Consider the following 14,055-nt stretch of genomic DNA (forward strand, 5'->3'; position numbering starts at 1 on the left):
AGTGTTATAGACATAATGTAGTGATAGTATACCATAAGTGACATTTTTTTTATGCTGGCTGAAATACCAAAATTCATCTTGAAAGTGATTTACTTTAGCACGTCTGCTCTTTGAAAGAATAATTTTAAAATTTAACAATTACTTTTCTGATTAGATAGAGTACTAAGTATGAGAAATTTGGATTCTATGATAAAAAATGTTGAATTATACACTTGTTGCTTTATTAAATCTTGAAAATTATTTTTTGTCTGGGCTATTTGAGTGAAATTCATTTGTTATACCTATTGTGATAAAATAAGATGGTTACATGAACCCCTATTAACTATGAAAAGACTTTCTGATTCCCAGTCTGATTTTTTCTATTTTCTTTCTTCTTGCCTTGCTCTCTTTTTTCTAACTTTATAAGCTGAATGCTGATATTATTGAGACCTTTGTTGATATAAACATTTAGTGTTATGCATTTCTGTTTTTAGTGGCACCTCACACGTTTTGATTTTCCTTTCTTCCTTTCTTTCTTTTCTTTCTTTCTTTCTCTCCTCTCCCTCCTCCCCCCTTTCCTTCCTTCCTTCCTTCCTTCCATCCTTCCCTCCTTCCCTCCCTCCCTCCCTCTTCTCTTTTCTTTTCTTTTTTTCTTTTCTTTCTTTCTGTCTTTTCTTCTTTCCGCTCCCCTCTCCTCCCTCCCCTCTCCCCATTCTGCTCTTCACTCTCATTCTGTTGCCAGACTAGAGTGCAATGGCCCTATCTCTGCTCACTACAACCTGCCTCCCAGGTTTAAGCAATTCTACTGCGTCAGCGTCCCAAGTAGCTAGGATTACAGGTGTGTGTCACCACTCCTGGCTAATTTTTTTTATTTTTAGTAGAGATGTGGTTTCACCATGTTGCCCAGGCTGGTCTCGAACACCTGATCTCAAGTGATCCACCCACCTTGGCCTCACAAAGTGCTGGGATTACAGGCGTGAGCCACCGCACCTGGCACTGATATGTTTTCTTTCAGTTTCTCCTTTGATGACTTCTTTGACCAATAGATTTTTTCAATTTCCAAATATTCGGAGATTTCCTGAATATTTTTCTGTTACTAATTTCTAATTTAATGCCATTATGGTCAGAGAATATACTTTGTGAGATTGATCGCTTTTAAATTTATTAAGACTTGTTTTACGGCTTAGAGTAAACTTCATTTTGGTAAATGTTTCATGCGAATTTGAAAAGAATGTGCATTCTCCTCTTGTTGGGTCGTGTTCAAAAGTGTCAATTTAGTTTTACTTAGATATTCAATTTCCTTACGTTTTTCGGTCTCTTTGTTCTACTAATTACTGAGAGAAAGGTATTGAAAAGTGTCTGACTGTAATTGTGGATATCTCTGTTTCTCCTTGCTGTTTGTCACCTTTTCTTTGTGCATTTTGAAGCTCTGTTATTAAGTGCATACCTGTTTAGGATTTTGTTCTTTTGATGAACTGACCCCTTTATCATTATGAAATTACCTTCCTTAACTCTGGTAATATTCTTTGCCATGACATGTACTTTGTATAATATGAACATAGCCACTCTAGTTCTCCCCCCACCTTTGGTATTAGCATCCTATGACCTTTAACCTGTTTGTATCTTTATATTTAAAGTGCATTTCTTTTAAGCAATAGGTAGTTGGGTCTTGCTTTTTTATCCCATTTGTTAATCCCTGTTTTAAATTGTATTGTTTAATCCATTTACATTAATATGATTATTGATATAGTAGGCTTAAGTCTGTCTTCTTCCTATTTGTTTTATATTCGTCCCACCTAGTAACAGGATAAAGAGGAGATACACACAGGCACGCCATCACCATCACCACCACCATCACCACCCTTACACAGGAGAATGAGAGCATATGGGTTACAAAAATTAACCACATAAGAACAACACTTTGTCGTTGTCCCCCCATTTCCTCCTTTTTCTTCCTTCTTTTGGATTAGTTGAGTATTTTCTATTATTTCATCTTACCTCCTTTTTATTGGCTTATTAGCTGTAATATTTTATTTGTATTTTAGTGGTTACTTACGGGTTAAAGCTGTAATACTTTATTTGTATTTTAGTGGTTACTTACGGTTTATAGCATATATCTTTAATTTGCCACAGTCTACCTTTAATTGATATTTTGTCACCCTATGAATAGTGTAAGAACATTATAATAGGATACTTCCCTCCCAGTTTTCGCACTTTGTCATACGTTTTACATTTATAGATGTTATTAATTCCACACTATATTTTTATTTAAACAGTCAATTAGTTTTTAAAGAGATTTAAATAACAAAAACATCTATATTTGCACATATAGTTATCATTTCTAGTGCTCTTTGTGTGTGTGTGTGTGTGTGTGTGGATCTGTATTTTCTTCAGGTATTGTTTTCTTCTGCATGAAGGACTTTTTTTTAAACATTTCTTATTGTGCAAGTCTGCTGGAGATAGACTCTTTCAGCTTTTGTACAACTTTTTGGCTTTTGTACAACTGAAAATGTGTTCTTTGCCTTCATTTTAAGTGATATTTTTGCTGTGTACAGCATTCTAGATGGACGCTTTTTTTTTTTTTTCTTTGGATTGACTAATTTTACTCCCTATGAATGATTGTATTTTATAGTTCTTTGTATGCCTGGTTATTTTTGTTTGGTTACCAGACATTGTGAATTTGTTAGATGCTGGCTATTTTTATATTCCTGTAAATATTCTTGAGCTTTTTCCTGGGATGCTGTTAAGTTACCTAGAAAGAGTTTGATTTGTTTGGATCTTGCCCTTAGAGTTTTCTGGGTGGGAAGAGCAGTGTTTAGTCTGGGGCAAATGATTCCCCACTACTGAGACAAGACCCTCTGAATACTCTATCCAGTGTCCCATGAATTGTAAAGTTTTCCAGTCTGGCTGCTGGGGACAGGCACTGTTTCAGGTTCTGTGTGAGGGCCAGTTGTTGTTCCCTCTAATCCTTTCAGGTGATTCTGTTCCCTGCCTTGAGTAGTTTTCTCGTGATGGTCTCATCAGTGTTCTGCTGAATATTTGAGGGGGACCTTCTGTAGGTCTCCAGGGTTCCCTCTCGTGAGCCCTCTCCTCTCTGTGTCCTGTGAATTCCAGCAACCTTGGTCTCCTGGACGCTCAGCAATATCTCTTCAACTCATGGAGACTGTCAGGCCACACCTGGGTTCCCTTCCTGCTCCATGGCCTGGAAATTCTCCTAGGCAGTAAACTGAGGCAGCTGTAGGACTCACCTGATTTGTTTCCATTCCTCAGGAATTCCTGTCCTTTATTCATTGCTCTCCAGTGTCTTGAAAGTTTTCGTGTTTTTTTGGTCCCCGCCCCGCCACCCCCCATTATACTTTGCCTGTTTTTGGGGTCGTTTCAGAGGGAAGGGAAATCCTGCCCTGTCACTTTATCTTGGCCAAATGTAACTCACATCTAGTTGACATGTGCAATGCTTATTTCCAGATGAGATTCCTTGTTCCCCTTGGGAAATGTAGTCTAGAACCTCTTTGCTAATTCTGCATTGATATTTTTAGCTATCCTCCTCATTACAAACCCATCACAAATCTGCCATATTTTTCTGAGTTATGTAACATCTGCTTTTAACAATGTCTCTCCCTTGTGATCACCTGAGAAGTGCTATGGATAAACACAATTAACCTTTCTTTCTCTTGTGCTTAACTGACCTTAATCATATATTAGCTTTTTCAAAAACTAAATTTTAATTAAGCTTTGGTTTATTCTCCTTGTTTCTTTTCTATATTTATCCTTTAGTTATATTATTTAACTCCAGTAATCATGTTTATATTGCATATATATATTTATGTTGCATATATATATATGTTGCATATATATGTTTATATTGCATATATATATCCAATAATCATGTTTATATTGCATATATATAAACTTGAATATGTATATATATATAAACTTGAATATGTATATATATATAAACTTGAATATGTATATATATATAAACTTGAATATGTATATATATATATATATATATATATATGCAAGTTTTACTTAAATGCACATGAGTATTACCTATTATAAGTCCCAAATTTAGTGGTGACTCTCACCTGTAATCCTAGCACTTTGGGAGGCCAAGGTGGGTGGATCGTTTGCGGCCAGGAGTTGATCAACAGAGAGTAAACTATATTGTATTCTACATTCTATACAACAGAATGCTATGCAACCAGTAAAATGATAAGACTTACAAAGTAGCAAATTGGGCCGGGTGTGATGGCTCACACCTGTAATCGCAGCACTTTGGGAGGCTGAGGCCGGCACATCACTTGAGGTCAGGAATTTTAAAGCAGTCTGGCCAGCAGGGATGAAACCCCATCTCTACTAAAAATATAAAAATTAGCTGGATATGGTGGGCATGCGCCGGTAATCTCAGCTATTCTGGAGACTGAGGCTCGAGAATCGCTTAAACCCTGAACCCGGGAGACAGAGGTTGCAGTGAGCCAAGATCATACCACTGCACTCCAGCCTGGGTGACAGAGTGAAACTCTGTCTCAAAAAAATAAATTAGAAGTCCTGAATTTATATAATTTTTTAATATATTCAGAAGGTTTGAAAAGTTTTACATGATTACTGAGCATTTTAAAGAGCATATGCCTTTAAGTAAAATATTTTATTCATTTTATCACATTCATGAAAGCACCAACAGTCTTTAAAATCTCTGTATTTTTACGATATTTTCACCCATGTATTTTTCAGTTATTTTTTACTATTAATTTTATTTATGCCAATTTACTTAATATGTGTTGAGACTAATTTTAAAATTTTTACCTTTTAGAAAGAAAGTCAAGATTATTTAATCATTTGTGTTTTTCTTATGTGGTTTATGTTCTGTGACCCTTCTGTTCTCTCTCTCCCGGGTCAGGGTGGTTGTGGTAGTACTGTATGTGTGTGTATGTGTGTGTGTATATGTGTGTGTGTTTGTGTGTGTATCTGTGTTGTCTGCAGGGGAGGGGGCTCTATTCTTTTGGCCTGGGGTGGGGAATATATATATATATGTATATATAAAATGTGTGTGTGTGTACTACTGATAGTAATACTTATGAGCATTTAAGTAATACATAATGTGTGTGTATACATGGAAGTGTATAAACATACATATTATATGTAATTATACATTATAATGGATATATTATATAGTATATTATAATGTATAGTATAGTATATGTTATATATACTATACAATAGTATATGTAATCAATAGTATCTATTAGTATTGTATTATATACTATACTACATAATAGTATCATTAACAATCTCGTATACTATATTACGTTATATATGTATAGTATATATTATACTCTATATAGTATAGCATATACTATATACTATAGAGTATTATACATTAATAATATACTATATCAGCATATACTATTAGTATATACTAATATATACTATATATAACGTATGACAAATATGTAATGTATAATAAATATAATATATAACATATATATTTTATATATACTATATATGTTTTCATTTTTCTTCTGGATATATTAATACATATATTCTTGGAGTAAATGAGAGAGGGGAGGAACCTGTATTTGTTAGGTAATAATATAGTTTAATCTTTAAATTACAAAATGTAGCCATAGGGTTAATAGCCTTCGTTTTTACTCTAGCATAGTGTGATTCTACTACCTTTGGATTTCTGGATGATTTTTTTTCTCCCTGATTATATTTTTTGTCCTTCATAAATTAAGATGATATACATCTTCGTATTAGATGAAAGCCCTAAAACATAACATAATTAATAATTTTAGAAGTTTGGACAACATTTCTTCTGACAAGAGGCTTTTCTTACAAAGTAATTGAATAGTTACGTTCCTCATGGTAGATATGTTTATTTCAATGTAATAACCTAAAAACTGACATTTACTATTGTTTTCACTTAAATTTGAAAATGTGGATACTGAATCATTTTTGAATTTTATTCACTTATTAAGAGTTGAGTTTGGCCGGGCGCGGTGGCTCACGCTTGTAATCCCAGCACTTTGGGAGGCCGAGGCGGGCAGATCCACGAGGTCAGGAGATCGAGACCACGGTGAAACCCCGTCTCTACTAAAAATACAAAAAATTAGCCGGGCGTGGTGGCGGGCGCCTGTAGTCCCAGCTACTCAGAGAGGCTGAGGCAGGAGAATGGCGTGAACCCGGGAGGTGGAGCTTGCAGTGAGCTGAGATTGCGCCACTGCACTCCAGCCTGGGCGACAGAGCGAGACTCCATCTCAAAAAAAAAAAAAAAGAGTTGAGTTTGAATTTGTTATACATTTATTTATGTTTAATTGGAGTTAGTGGGGTAAAATGTTTAGAAAAATACTTCATTGCATGTGAGTTAAAGGGGAAAAATAATTTTCTACTGAAAAGTCACTCTTGCTTTTTGGGCACAGAAAAACTTACAGAGGCGATAAAACTTAGGGATAGGTGAATTCTGTTGATATATAATTGATATAGAATTTCAGGCAAAAACTTTAAAATAGTTGTACAGTTTTACTATTTCTACTGTTTGATAAAGCTGAAATCAAATATTCCAAAATCATTAGCAATCTTTGTGGAAGTGATGACGTATTTTAAATAATGTTTTAAAACTATAAAGTTCAAAGCTAATTCTCCTTAATGAGTATTTTATTGTTTTGTAATGTAAGTTCCAACATAGTCAGAAAATTAGTCAGAAACATTTGCTTGGGATAAAATGTTACCATACAGATTTGCTGATGTAGAGAGCAGGAATGGAAGTGTAATATTTCTATGCATTAACAACTTGTCATGGCTATAGAATATTACCATATCAACTACAGTAGAGGTATTGTCCCATTCTTTTATTGTATGCATTGTGTTTTTAAAAATATTTTTATTTTGAAATACTTTTGATTTGTAGACGTCATGCTTTAAAGTTCTTTTCGGATACATTCAAAGCTATGAGTTTAAAAACTGAGAATCTCAGTAAGTTCAACAAATTAACACATTTACATGCCAGTAATATATCTTCCTTCCAAGGCTAGAAAATACTTCATGATGGTTTTGTTAATATAACTTTTAAATACATTTCTTTCAGATAATAGAAAAGCATTTTAATATATATTTACCGATTAATAAGCAAATTTTCTAAATTAACATCATTAGAATATATTTTTGAACTCACAGGAATTAAACAGAATGGCAAGCTAGGGTCCATGAAAACTTAGGAATTCCTTTTTGAAAACAAACCACAAGGAAATGTCAGAATTATGAATCTGGGAAGATGCAGCCTGAAGCCTTAAAGTATGTAGTGCTTTCTAATGAAAATCAATTGATTTCTGAACATTTCAACTACTGGTTTTGTAGGCACTGTTCCTGTGGCCTTTAAGGTTATTCTCTGGATCAGTGGCCGTGGACACTGCTTTTTATAACATAACATTGCACAGTTTCTGACTTAAATCAGAATTCATTATCACTGCTTTAGGAGCAGGAGGACCTTTCTGACATGTCCCTTTTACAGTGATGTAGGGAGAGATTAATGCTCTGAAATCATCTATAAATGGAAAAATGATAAAATTATGAATCACCAACAATAGAGAAATGTTTATGGTTTATTTTAGGGGCCTTGATGCTCTCAGCAAGAAAGCGAAGGCTTCCACAGTCGATTTGCCTATAGAGTCCGTAAGTCTAAGTCTGCAGGATCTCATTGGCTACTTCCACCCCCCAGATGAGCATTTAGAGCATGAAGACAAACAGAACAGACTACGAGCCCTGAAGAATCGGCAAAATCTCTTCCAGGAAGAGGTCCGTGTCTGTCAACACTCACTTCTCTTCTGTTGTTCTCTTGTAAAAACAGCTTCTTGGTTGGGAAAATTCTCATCTATTTGACCATCTTTGCGTTTTGCAATATAGACGAGAAAGTATGCTACTGAACAGGAGAAACATGCCTTAGAGAAATCTTAACATGATTTTTATTTATTTATACTATCCATGAGTATTAATTTAAAAACATGAATCTTTTCATTCTCCTGGCAAGAGACATTTACTCTCTGCTCAGTCCTCACCCTGGTCTTTTGCAAGCACTATAGTTCTCTTCATGTGGGTTATATCAATTAAGAATCTTAAAGTGTCTATATGAATACAGGCTTTAGAAAGCATCAGGGTTTTCAAACTATTCAGCAGGTGCTCCTTGGAAATGGCCCAGGATCTATAGGAAGCTTCGTGTTGGGGATGGAAGCTGTCAGGAGAGGGCTACCAGAGTAGGCTGAGCTCCAGGAACCCTACTTGGACAGAGCAACCCTACCTTTCCCCTTTGCATCTATTACATTTCCATGTATGATTGTATTGCACCAAAAGTTTCACTGCTAAAAAGAACTCAAGTGTCATATTTTATAAACAATAAAAGAAGGACCAAATGATATATCGAATGTTCTAATATAGTCAGGAGCTTCAGTGGACTCTACCAGGATTGATGGGATAAATCAGGCTTGTTCAGCTGGATTCCCTTTCTTTTCAATGCATCTTGTATGGAGAATAATGATTTTTTCTGAATAAATACTTAGCTTCATAAAAGTAACAAAAAAGGTTATTCACTGAGTACACATGGACACAAAGAGGGGAACAATAAATACCAGGGCCTACTTGAGGGTGGAGGGTGGGAGGAGGGCAAGGGTTGAGAAACTACCTGCCAGGTACTCTGCTCACTGTCTGGGTGATGAAATAATTTATACTTCAAACCCCAGTGACACACAATGTACCCACATAACAAACCTGCACATGTACCCCCCAAAGCCTAAAATAGAAGTTGTGACACAGAGAAATAAAACTAAGCAAACAAAACCAGAATGGGTTATTACTAGGTTCTCATAATCCCTGTATACTTTTAAAGCTGTGTTCTAATATCTTTTCAGAAACTCTTGAAACTGACATAACTTTTTGAGGACGTTCCCACTGGGTATTCAAAAGAGATGACCTATCTAGAGACCTCAATGGCACGAAAGCAAAAAAGTATCAACATAAACCAATAATAACATGGACTAGTTTATTGGAAGCTTTCACATATGCCAAATTGTTAGGCTCTTTTACAATGCTGCATTTATTTAATATCTGGAAGATGTAAAATTAAATATTGGAGTGTAAAAATTAAAATATTAATTTAGTTTTTTTCCCAACTTCTCATATAAGACAATCTGGATGGGGACTTGGAAATGTTCTTAGGTCCATGGTATCTCTTAAATTCTGTGTGAAATAAGTTAATTGGATTCGATAGTGGTTTATAGCTCTTTATGTGGTTTGCCACGCTTTTTACAACCTTGATCTACCAATAATAATAAAAATAAAGCATAATTTCAAACTCAGGCTGTATCTTACAAAGTTCATTATAATGCAAAAATGCATTACAACATTTTTTATTTGCTTTAAAAATATCTTTTCATGGGCTTTACCTGATTTACTATATCTTTAAGAATAATAATAATGCCTGTCTAAGAATAAGGATCTGCTCTTAGGTCATTCAGCAATAGAAGGCCATAAGTATGAAGTACGTATTTTTAGGTTGTTCTTCCACTGCTATTTGATGATGGCATTCAGAATTTAAAATCTGCTTGAACTATCTGAAGAACATTTCATTTCACATGCAAATGTGTGTCTTCCTGTCCTTTGAATGATCACAGTTTTCTTTATGATTAGTAGATGAACCTTCAGTCAGACTTCTATTTTTAAATCAACTTAGCATTTTTAGTCTGTAAGCAGAATGACAGTTTTGGATGTCTGATGGTGATTTTTTTTTTTTTAACTTTCCAGGGAATGATCAACCTCGTGCTCGAGTGCATAGACCGTCTGCACGTCTACAGCAGCGCAGCACACTTTGCTGATGTGGCTGGGCGAGAAGCCGGAGAGTCTTGGAAATCCATTCTGAACTCTCTGTATGAGTTGCTGGGTAAGAAGCATGGTTGGGTTCACAGCAACAGAGTTATCTATTTAAAATGTCCATAAATGGATTAGGTGTGATGTCTCATGCCTGTAATTCCAGCAATTTGGGAAGCTGAGGTGGGAGGATCGTTGGAGGCCGGGAATTTGAGACCAGCCTGGACAACATAGCAGGACCCCCATCTCTACAAAAAATCAAAATCAAAAACAAAAACAAAAAAATCACATAATAGCTACAGCGATTGTATAACATGCCTTTTAATTGAGACTTAATTATTAATTTACTGTGCTAAATCAAATGGTGCTTAGTATTAAAATCCATCTCTGAGTGAGAAAGGTAGCTAGAGAAGTAGATTTGCCTTTGGTTAAAGGAGGAGAAAGTCATTCAGGGTGCAGTCTTTGCAGATGAGGGGTCTTTACATGGATGTGTATTAAATATCTCCTTTTTGCTTTTGGAGTTAGTTCCGCAGGCGTCCCTCTTAATTCCTTACATTCCCGTCTTATCAATGATCTGCTCCAGTCTTCTCTCTATTTTTTATATTATCTCTGTTTGGCAACTTCTAAGTACACCTGACATTGATTAAGCGAGAGTTGCTGTGGTTGACACTGCATTCCTGTGGGCGCTCTGCAAACACAGCTCCTCATTATTTTTGACCTCCTGTAACTTCTACTTGTCTCTTGTCAAAAACTAAAGGGTCTGAGATTTTTACCCTATTTGCAAGCTAGTAAGTTAGCCTGCAGTTAGGGTAAAGAGGGACAGTTTAGTAGTCAAATAAATGGCTGTAGCTGTAGAGATTGGCTGTAGTGCCAATTCTCTGAGCCCCAGTTCTCAAAGGACAATGTGAAGGGGACAGATGGCACCTGCACATGCAGCTGGTCGGGTTGCAGAAAAGGAATCCTGAGCTCAGGGAGCGTGAGTTGGTTACACTAGACAGAAAGCCTGCCTGGCCTTTGCTGTGAATGGAGACATCTCCCTCTTACGTGGCCTCTTGCTGCAGACATCCTGGAAAAGATTTCCTGAAACAAAGCCTTCCAGTGACTAGTTTGCAAGATGTGCAAAAACAGAGACCATGGGGAATGGTGTCTTTCTCTACCCTAACCCTCGCCTCCAAAATCTCAGATTCATCCTGTATGTCACAACTGTTACATCACTTCCCTGTTTAGACATTGTTCACATTTCTATATCATTCTAGAAGATAAAGTTCACCTTGTTGCCCCTGGTATATGAGGCCCCAGTTAGCCCTTTCAGCCTTCTATTTACCCAGTTCCCTTATCCCTACACCCTTACTTGAGCACATCACAGTTTCCTGAACTTGCCATACACATCACACCTCTGGGACGTTCTCTCACCTTTTCCAGAATTGTTGTATATCCTTCAAGACCCAGTTCACATGTCACTGTCTTTTAAAGTTACTCTTGATAACCGGGCACAGTGGCTGACACATGTAATCCCAGCACTTTGGGAGGCTGAGGTGGGCAGATTACCTGAGGTCAGGAATTCGAGACCAGCCTGACCAACATGGTGAAACCCTGTCTCTACTAAAAATACAAAAAATTAGCCGAGCGTGGTGGTGGGAGCCTGTAACCCCAGCTACTCAGGAGGCTAAGGCAGGAGAACCATTTGAACCCGGGAAGTGGAGGTTGCAGTGAGCTGAGATTGTGCCACTGCACTCCAGCCTTGGTGACAGAATGAGACTGCATCTCAAAACAAAAACAAAAACAAAAATACAGTTATTCTTGATGTTTCTCCCAACTCTTAAGTCTAATTAAACCTTCCTTCTCTGGTTTCTTGCCACTAAGTTTCACCTGTATTTTATAGTACTTGTCACATTTCTTAGTTAGTTATAAGTGTGATTGATTTCTAAGGCAAGAATAGCACCTTCCGGGCTTTTGTATCTGTTATTTGACTGAATGTCTGGCACATAGGAGATAATAAATGTGTATTCATTACATGACTAAGTTCTGATAAAATAGGAAAGTATACCTAAGTATAGAAAGGAGATAATGCAAAAAAATGTTAAAAAAAAGAAAAAATAATGCATTTTTAATGGGAAGAATGAAGGATAGTCAAAATATTTGAAAATTCTTTACAATCTAATTAAATGTCATTAAAATTTATAGAGTCATAATACAACCTAGCAAATAAAACTCTTGTGCCCATTAGAATTGTTAATATGTTTTCATTAGGTGGGCTACTTGATATGCCATTAAAATTAAACACTTGCAGTTTGGTACTTTCAGACTAAAAGGTAACATGTCGCTGCCATTTCTGAGAACAGGACCAGCGATATTGAGGCTTTATAGGAATTTGGATTCATTATTTTACCCACAGTAATCATTGAGATAAAGATTTTGTGTTGCCAAAATTCTAATGCCTGCATTTCTTTGCAAATGCAGAAGTTATAGCACTAAATTTCATAATATAGCAGAGACTAAAGTGTGGTGGTGTTTTTAACACCACGTCCTACCTTCTTCACTTGGTATAAGATGAATTTCTTGGATAAACTCAATGCTTAAGTAAAGAGTTGCATCACCTAGCCTGGACAGCATAGGAAAACCCTGTCTCTAAATAGTAATAAAAACTAGCTGGATGCAGTGGCTCATGTGTGTAGTCCCAGCTATGTGGGGGGCTGAACTGGTAGGATTGCTTGAGGCCAGAAGTTTGAGGCCAGCCTGGGCAACCATCTCTAAATTTTAAAAAAGAAGAATTTCAGTACGTATGTTTGAGGGTAGAAAGTGTTACATGCAGAAAGAACATTGTTTTTTAGGTAAATCTAGAAAATATGCATCTTTTATGTTCATACCAACTCTTTTTATAGTCTCTGTTCATTGGTCCTTTCAACAGGTATTGTATCCATGAGTAGCAAAAATAAATAGAAGGAATTATAATTTTTTATATAATCATAGAAAAAATCCATTGCAGCAAAGTTAGGACTTCAGCTTTATCCTTCTGAGCTACTTATTTCTCAAGCCAATCCTCCCTTTACCGCCACAGAGTTGTTTGGGGATTAAATTTGATTATTTTAGAACCTACAAAAGTAACATTAATAGACTTTACAAAATGTTGGGGACTTGGTGGGTGTGAACACGGTTCCTGCTCCTAATTAGTTTTGAGGTTGGCCTTTACTGGACCGTGGCTAGAGGTGTGATTTTAAAATGGCTTACCTATTTAAATAGAACGAGAAAGGAGCTCGTGTAGGTGCAGCGATGTTTCCATTGGGATGTGTTCAGCTGGAAATAACAGAATACCCAAACCCAAACTGGCTTCAGCAACAGAGGGGATTTTGGGGTTTGCACGGCTCGCAGTCTACCAGTGGGTTTGACACAATGGCTCCATCTTATCTCCAGAACCAGCTGCTTTATGTCTCCACTCTGCCTTCCATGGAGTCATCTTCCTCTAGTGCAGGCTTTTCATGATGGTCTCAGCTGTCTGCTATCAGCTCCTAGTACTGCATGCTTTCTTTCTGACATGGGAAAAGTGAAAGAGGGCTTGTTCCAGAAGTTATCCCTTGTGAAAGAGTGTGCTATTCCCTAAAATCCCCAAATACAATGCTCCTCGCATCTCATGAGCCCAAATTGTGTCTGGCCATTCCTGAACCAGTCATTCTGGCAAGAGTAGGGAAATTTTACCAACATCGGTCTTGACTGATCAGGGATCCACTCTTGAAACTGGGTCAAGTCCTTGGACTGCCTGTCTGTCATACAGGGAATGAATGTTACAGAGGGTGCTACCCAAGAAGCTGAAGTTTCCACCCCAAATGTTGATTCGTATACTTACGCAAAGGGTTTTATGAACTGAATTCTAATCAGAATGCTTTTATTCACTACCCAGCACTATGCTTGAATAGAGTAGGCAGTCAATAAATATTTGCTGGAATTATTTAATAAATACATTACAGAGATTTCCATTGACTTTTCTGTAGCAGGGTGCATTTGGCTATCAAATTAGTGTATTGAAAACCAGTGGCCGGGCGCGGTGGCTCACGCTTGTAATCCCAGCACTTTGGGAGGCCGAGGCGGGCGGATCACGAGGTCAGGAGATCGAGACCACGGTGAAACCCCGTCTCTACTAAAAATACAAAAAAAAATTAGCCGGGCGTGGTGGCGGGCGCCTGTAGTCCCAGCTACTCGGAGAGGCTGAGGCAGGAGAATGGCGTGAAC

General features: G+C 36.9%; 1 protein-coding gene across 6 annotated transcripts in view; it reads left to right on the forward strand.

Annotated features, from left to right (window-relative positions):
* Nucleotides 1-14,055, forward strand: part of RYR2 (ryanodine receptor 2) — a 799,701-nt gene that overhangs the window by 398,249 nt on the left and 387,397 nt on the right. For all 6 annotated transcript variants that reach the window (XM_032137647.2, XM_032137648.2, XM_058430777.1 and 3 more), the window contains 2 exons: nucleotides 7,587-7,770; nucleotides 9,769-9,904. In XM_032137647.2, the coding sequence (XP_031993538.1) occupies nucleotides 7,587-7,770; nucleotides 9,769-9,904 (320 nt within the window). The remainder of the gene's footprint in view (nucleotides 1-7,586; nucleotides 7,771-9,768; nucleotides 9,905-14,055) is intronic.

This window comes from Hylobates moloch, unplaced genomic scaffold (assembly GCF_009828535.3).
Source record: "Hylobates moloch isolate HMO894 unplaced genomic scaffold, HMol_V3 SCAFFOLD_18, whole genome shotgun sequence".
Taxonomy (NCBI): Eukaryota; Metazoa; Chordata; class Mammalia; order Primates; family Hylobatidae; genus Hylobates; species Hylobates moloch.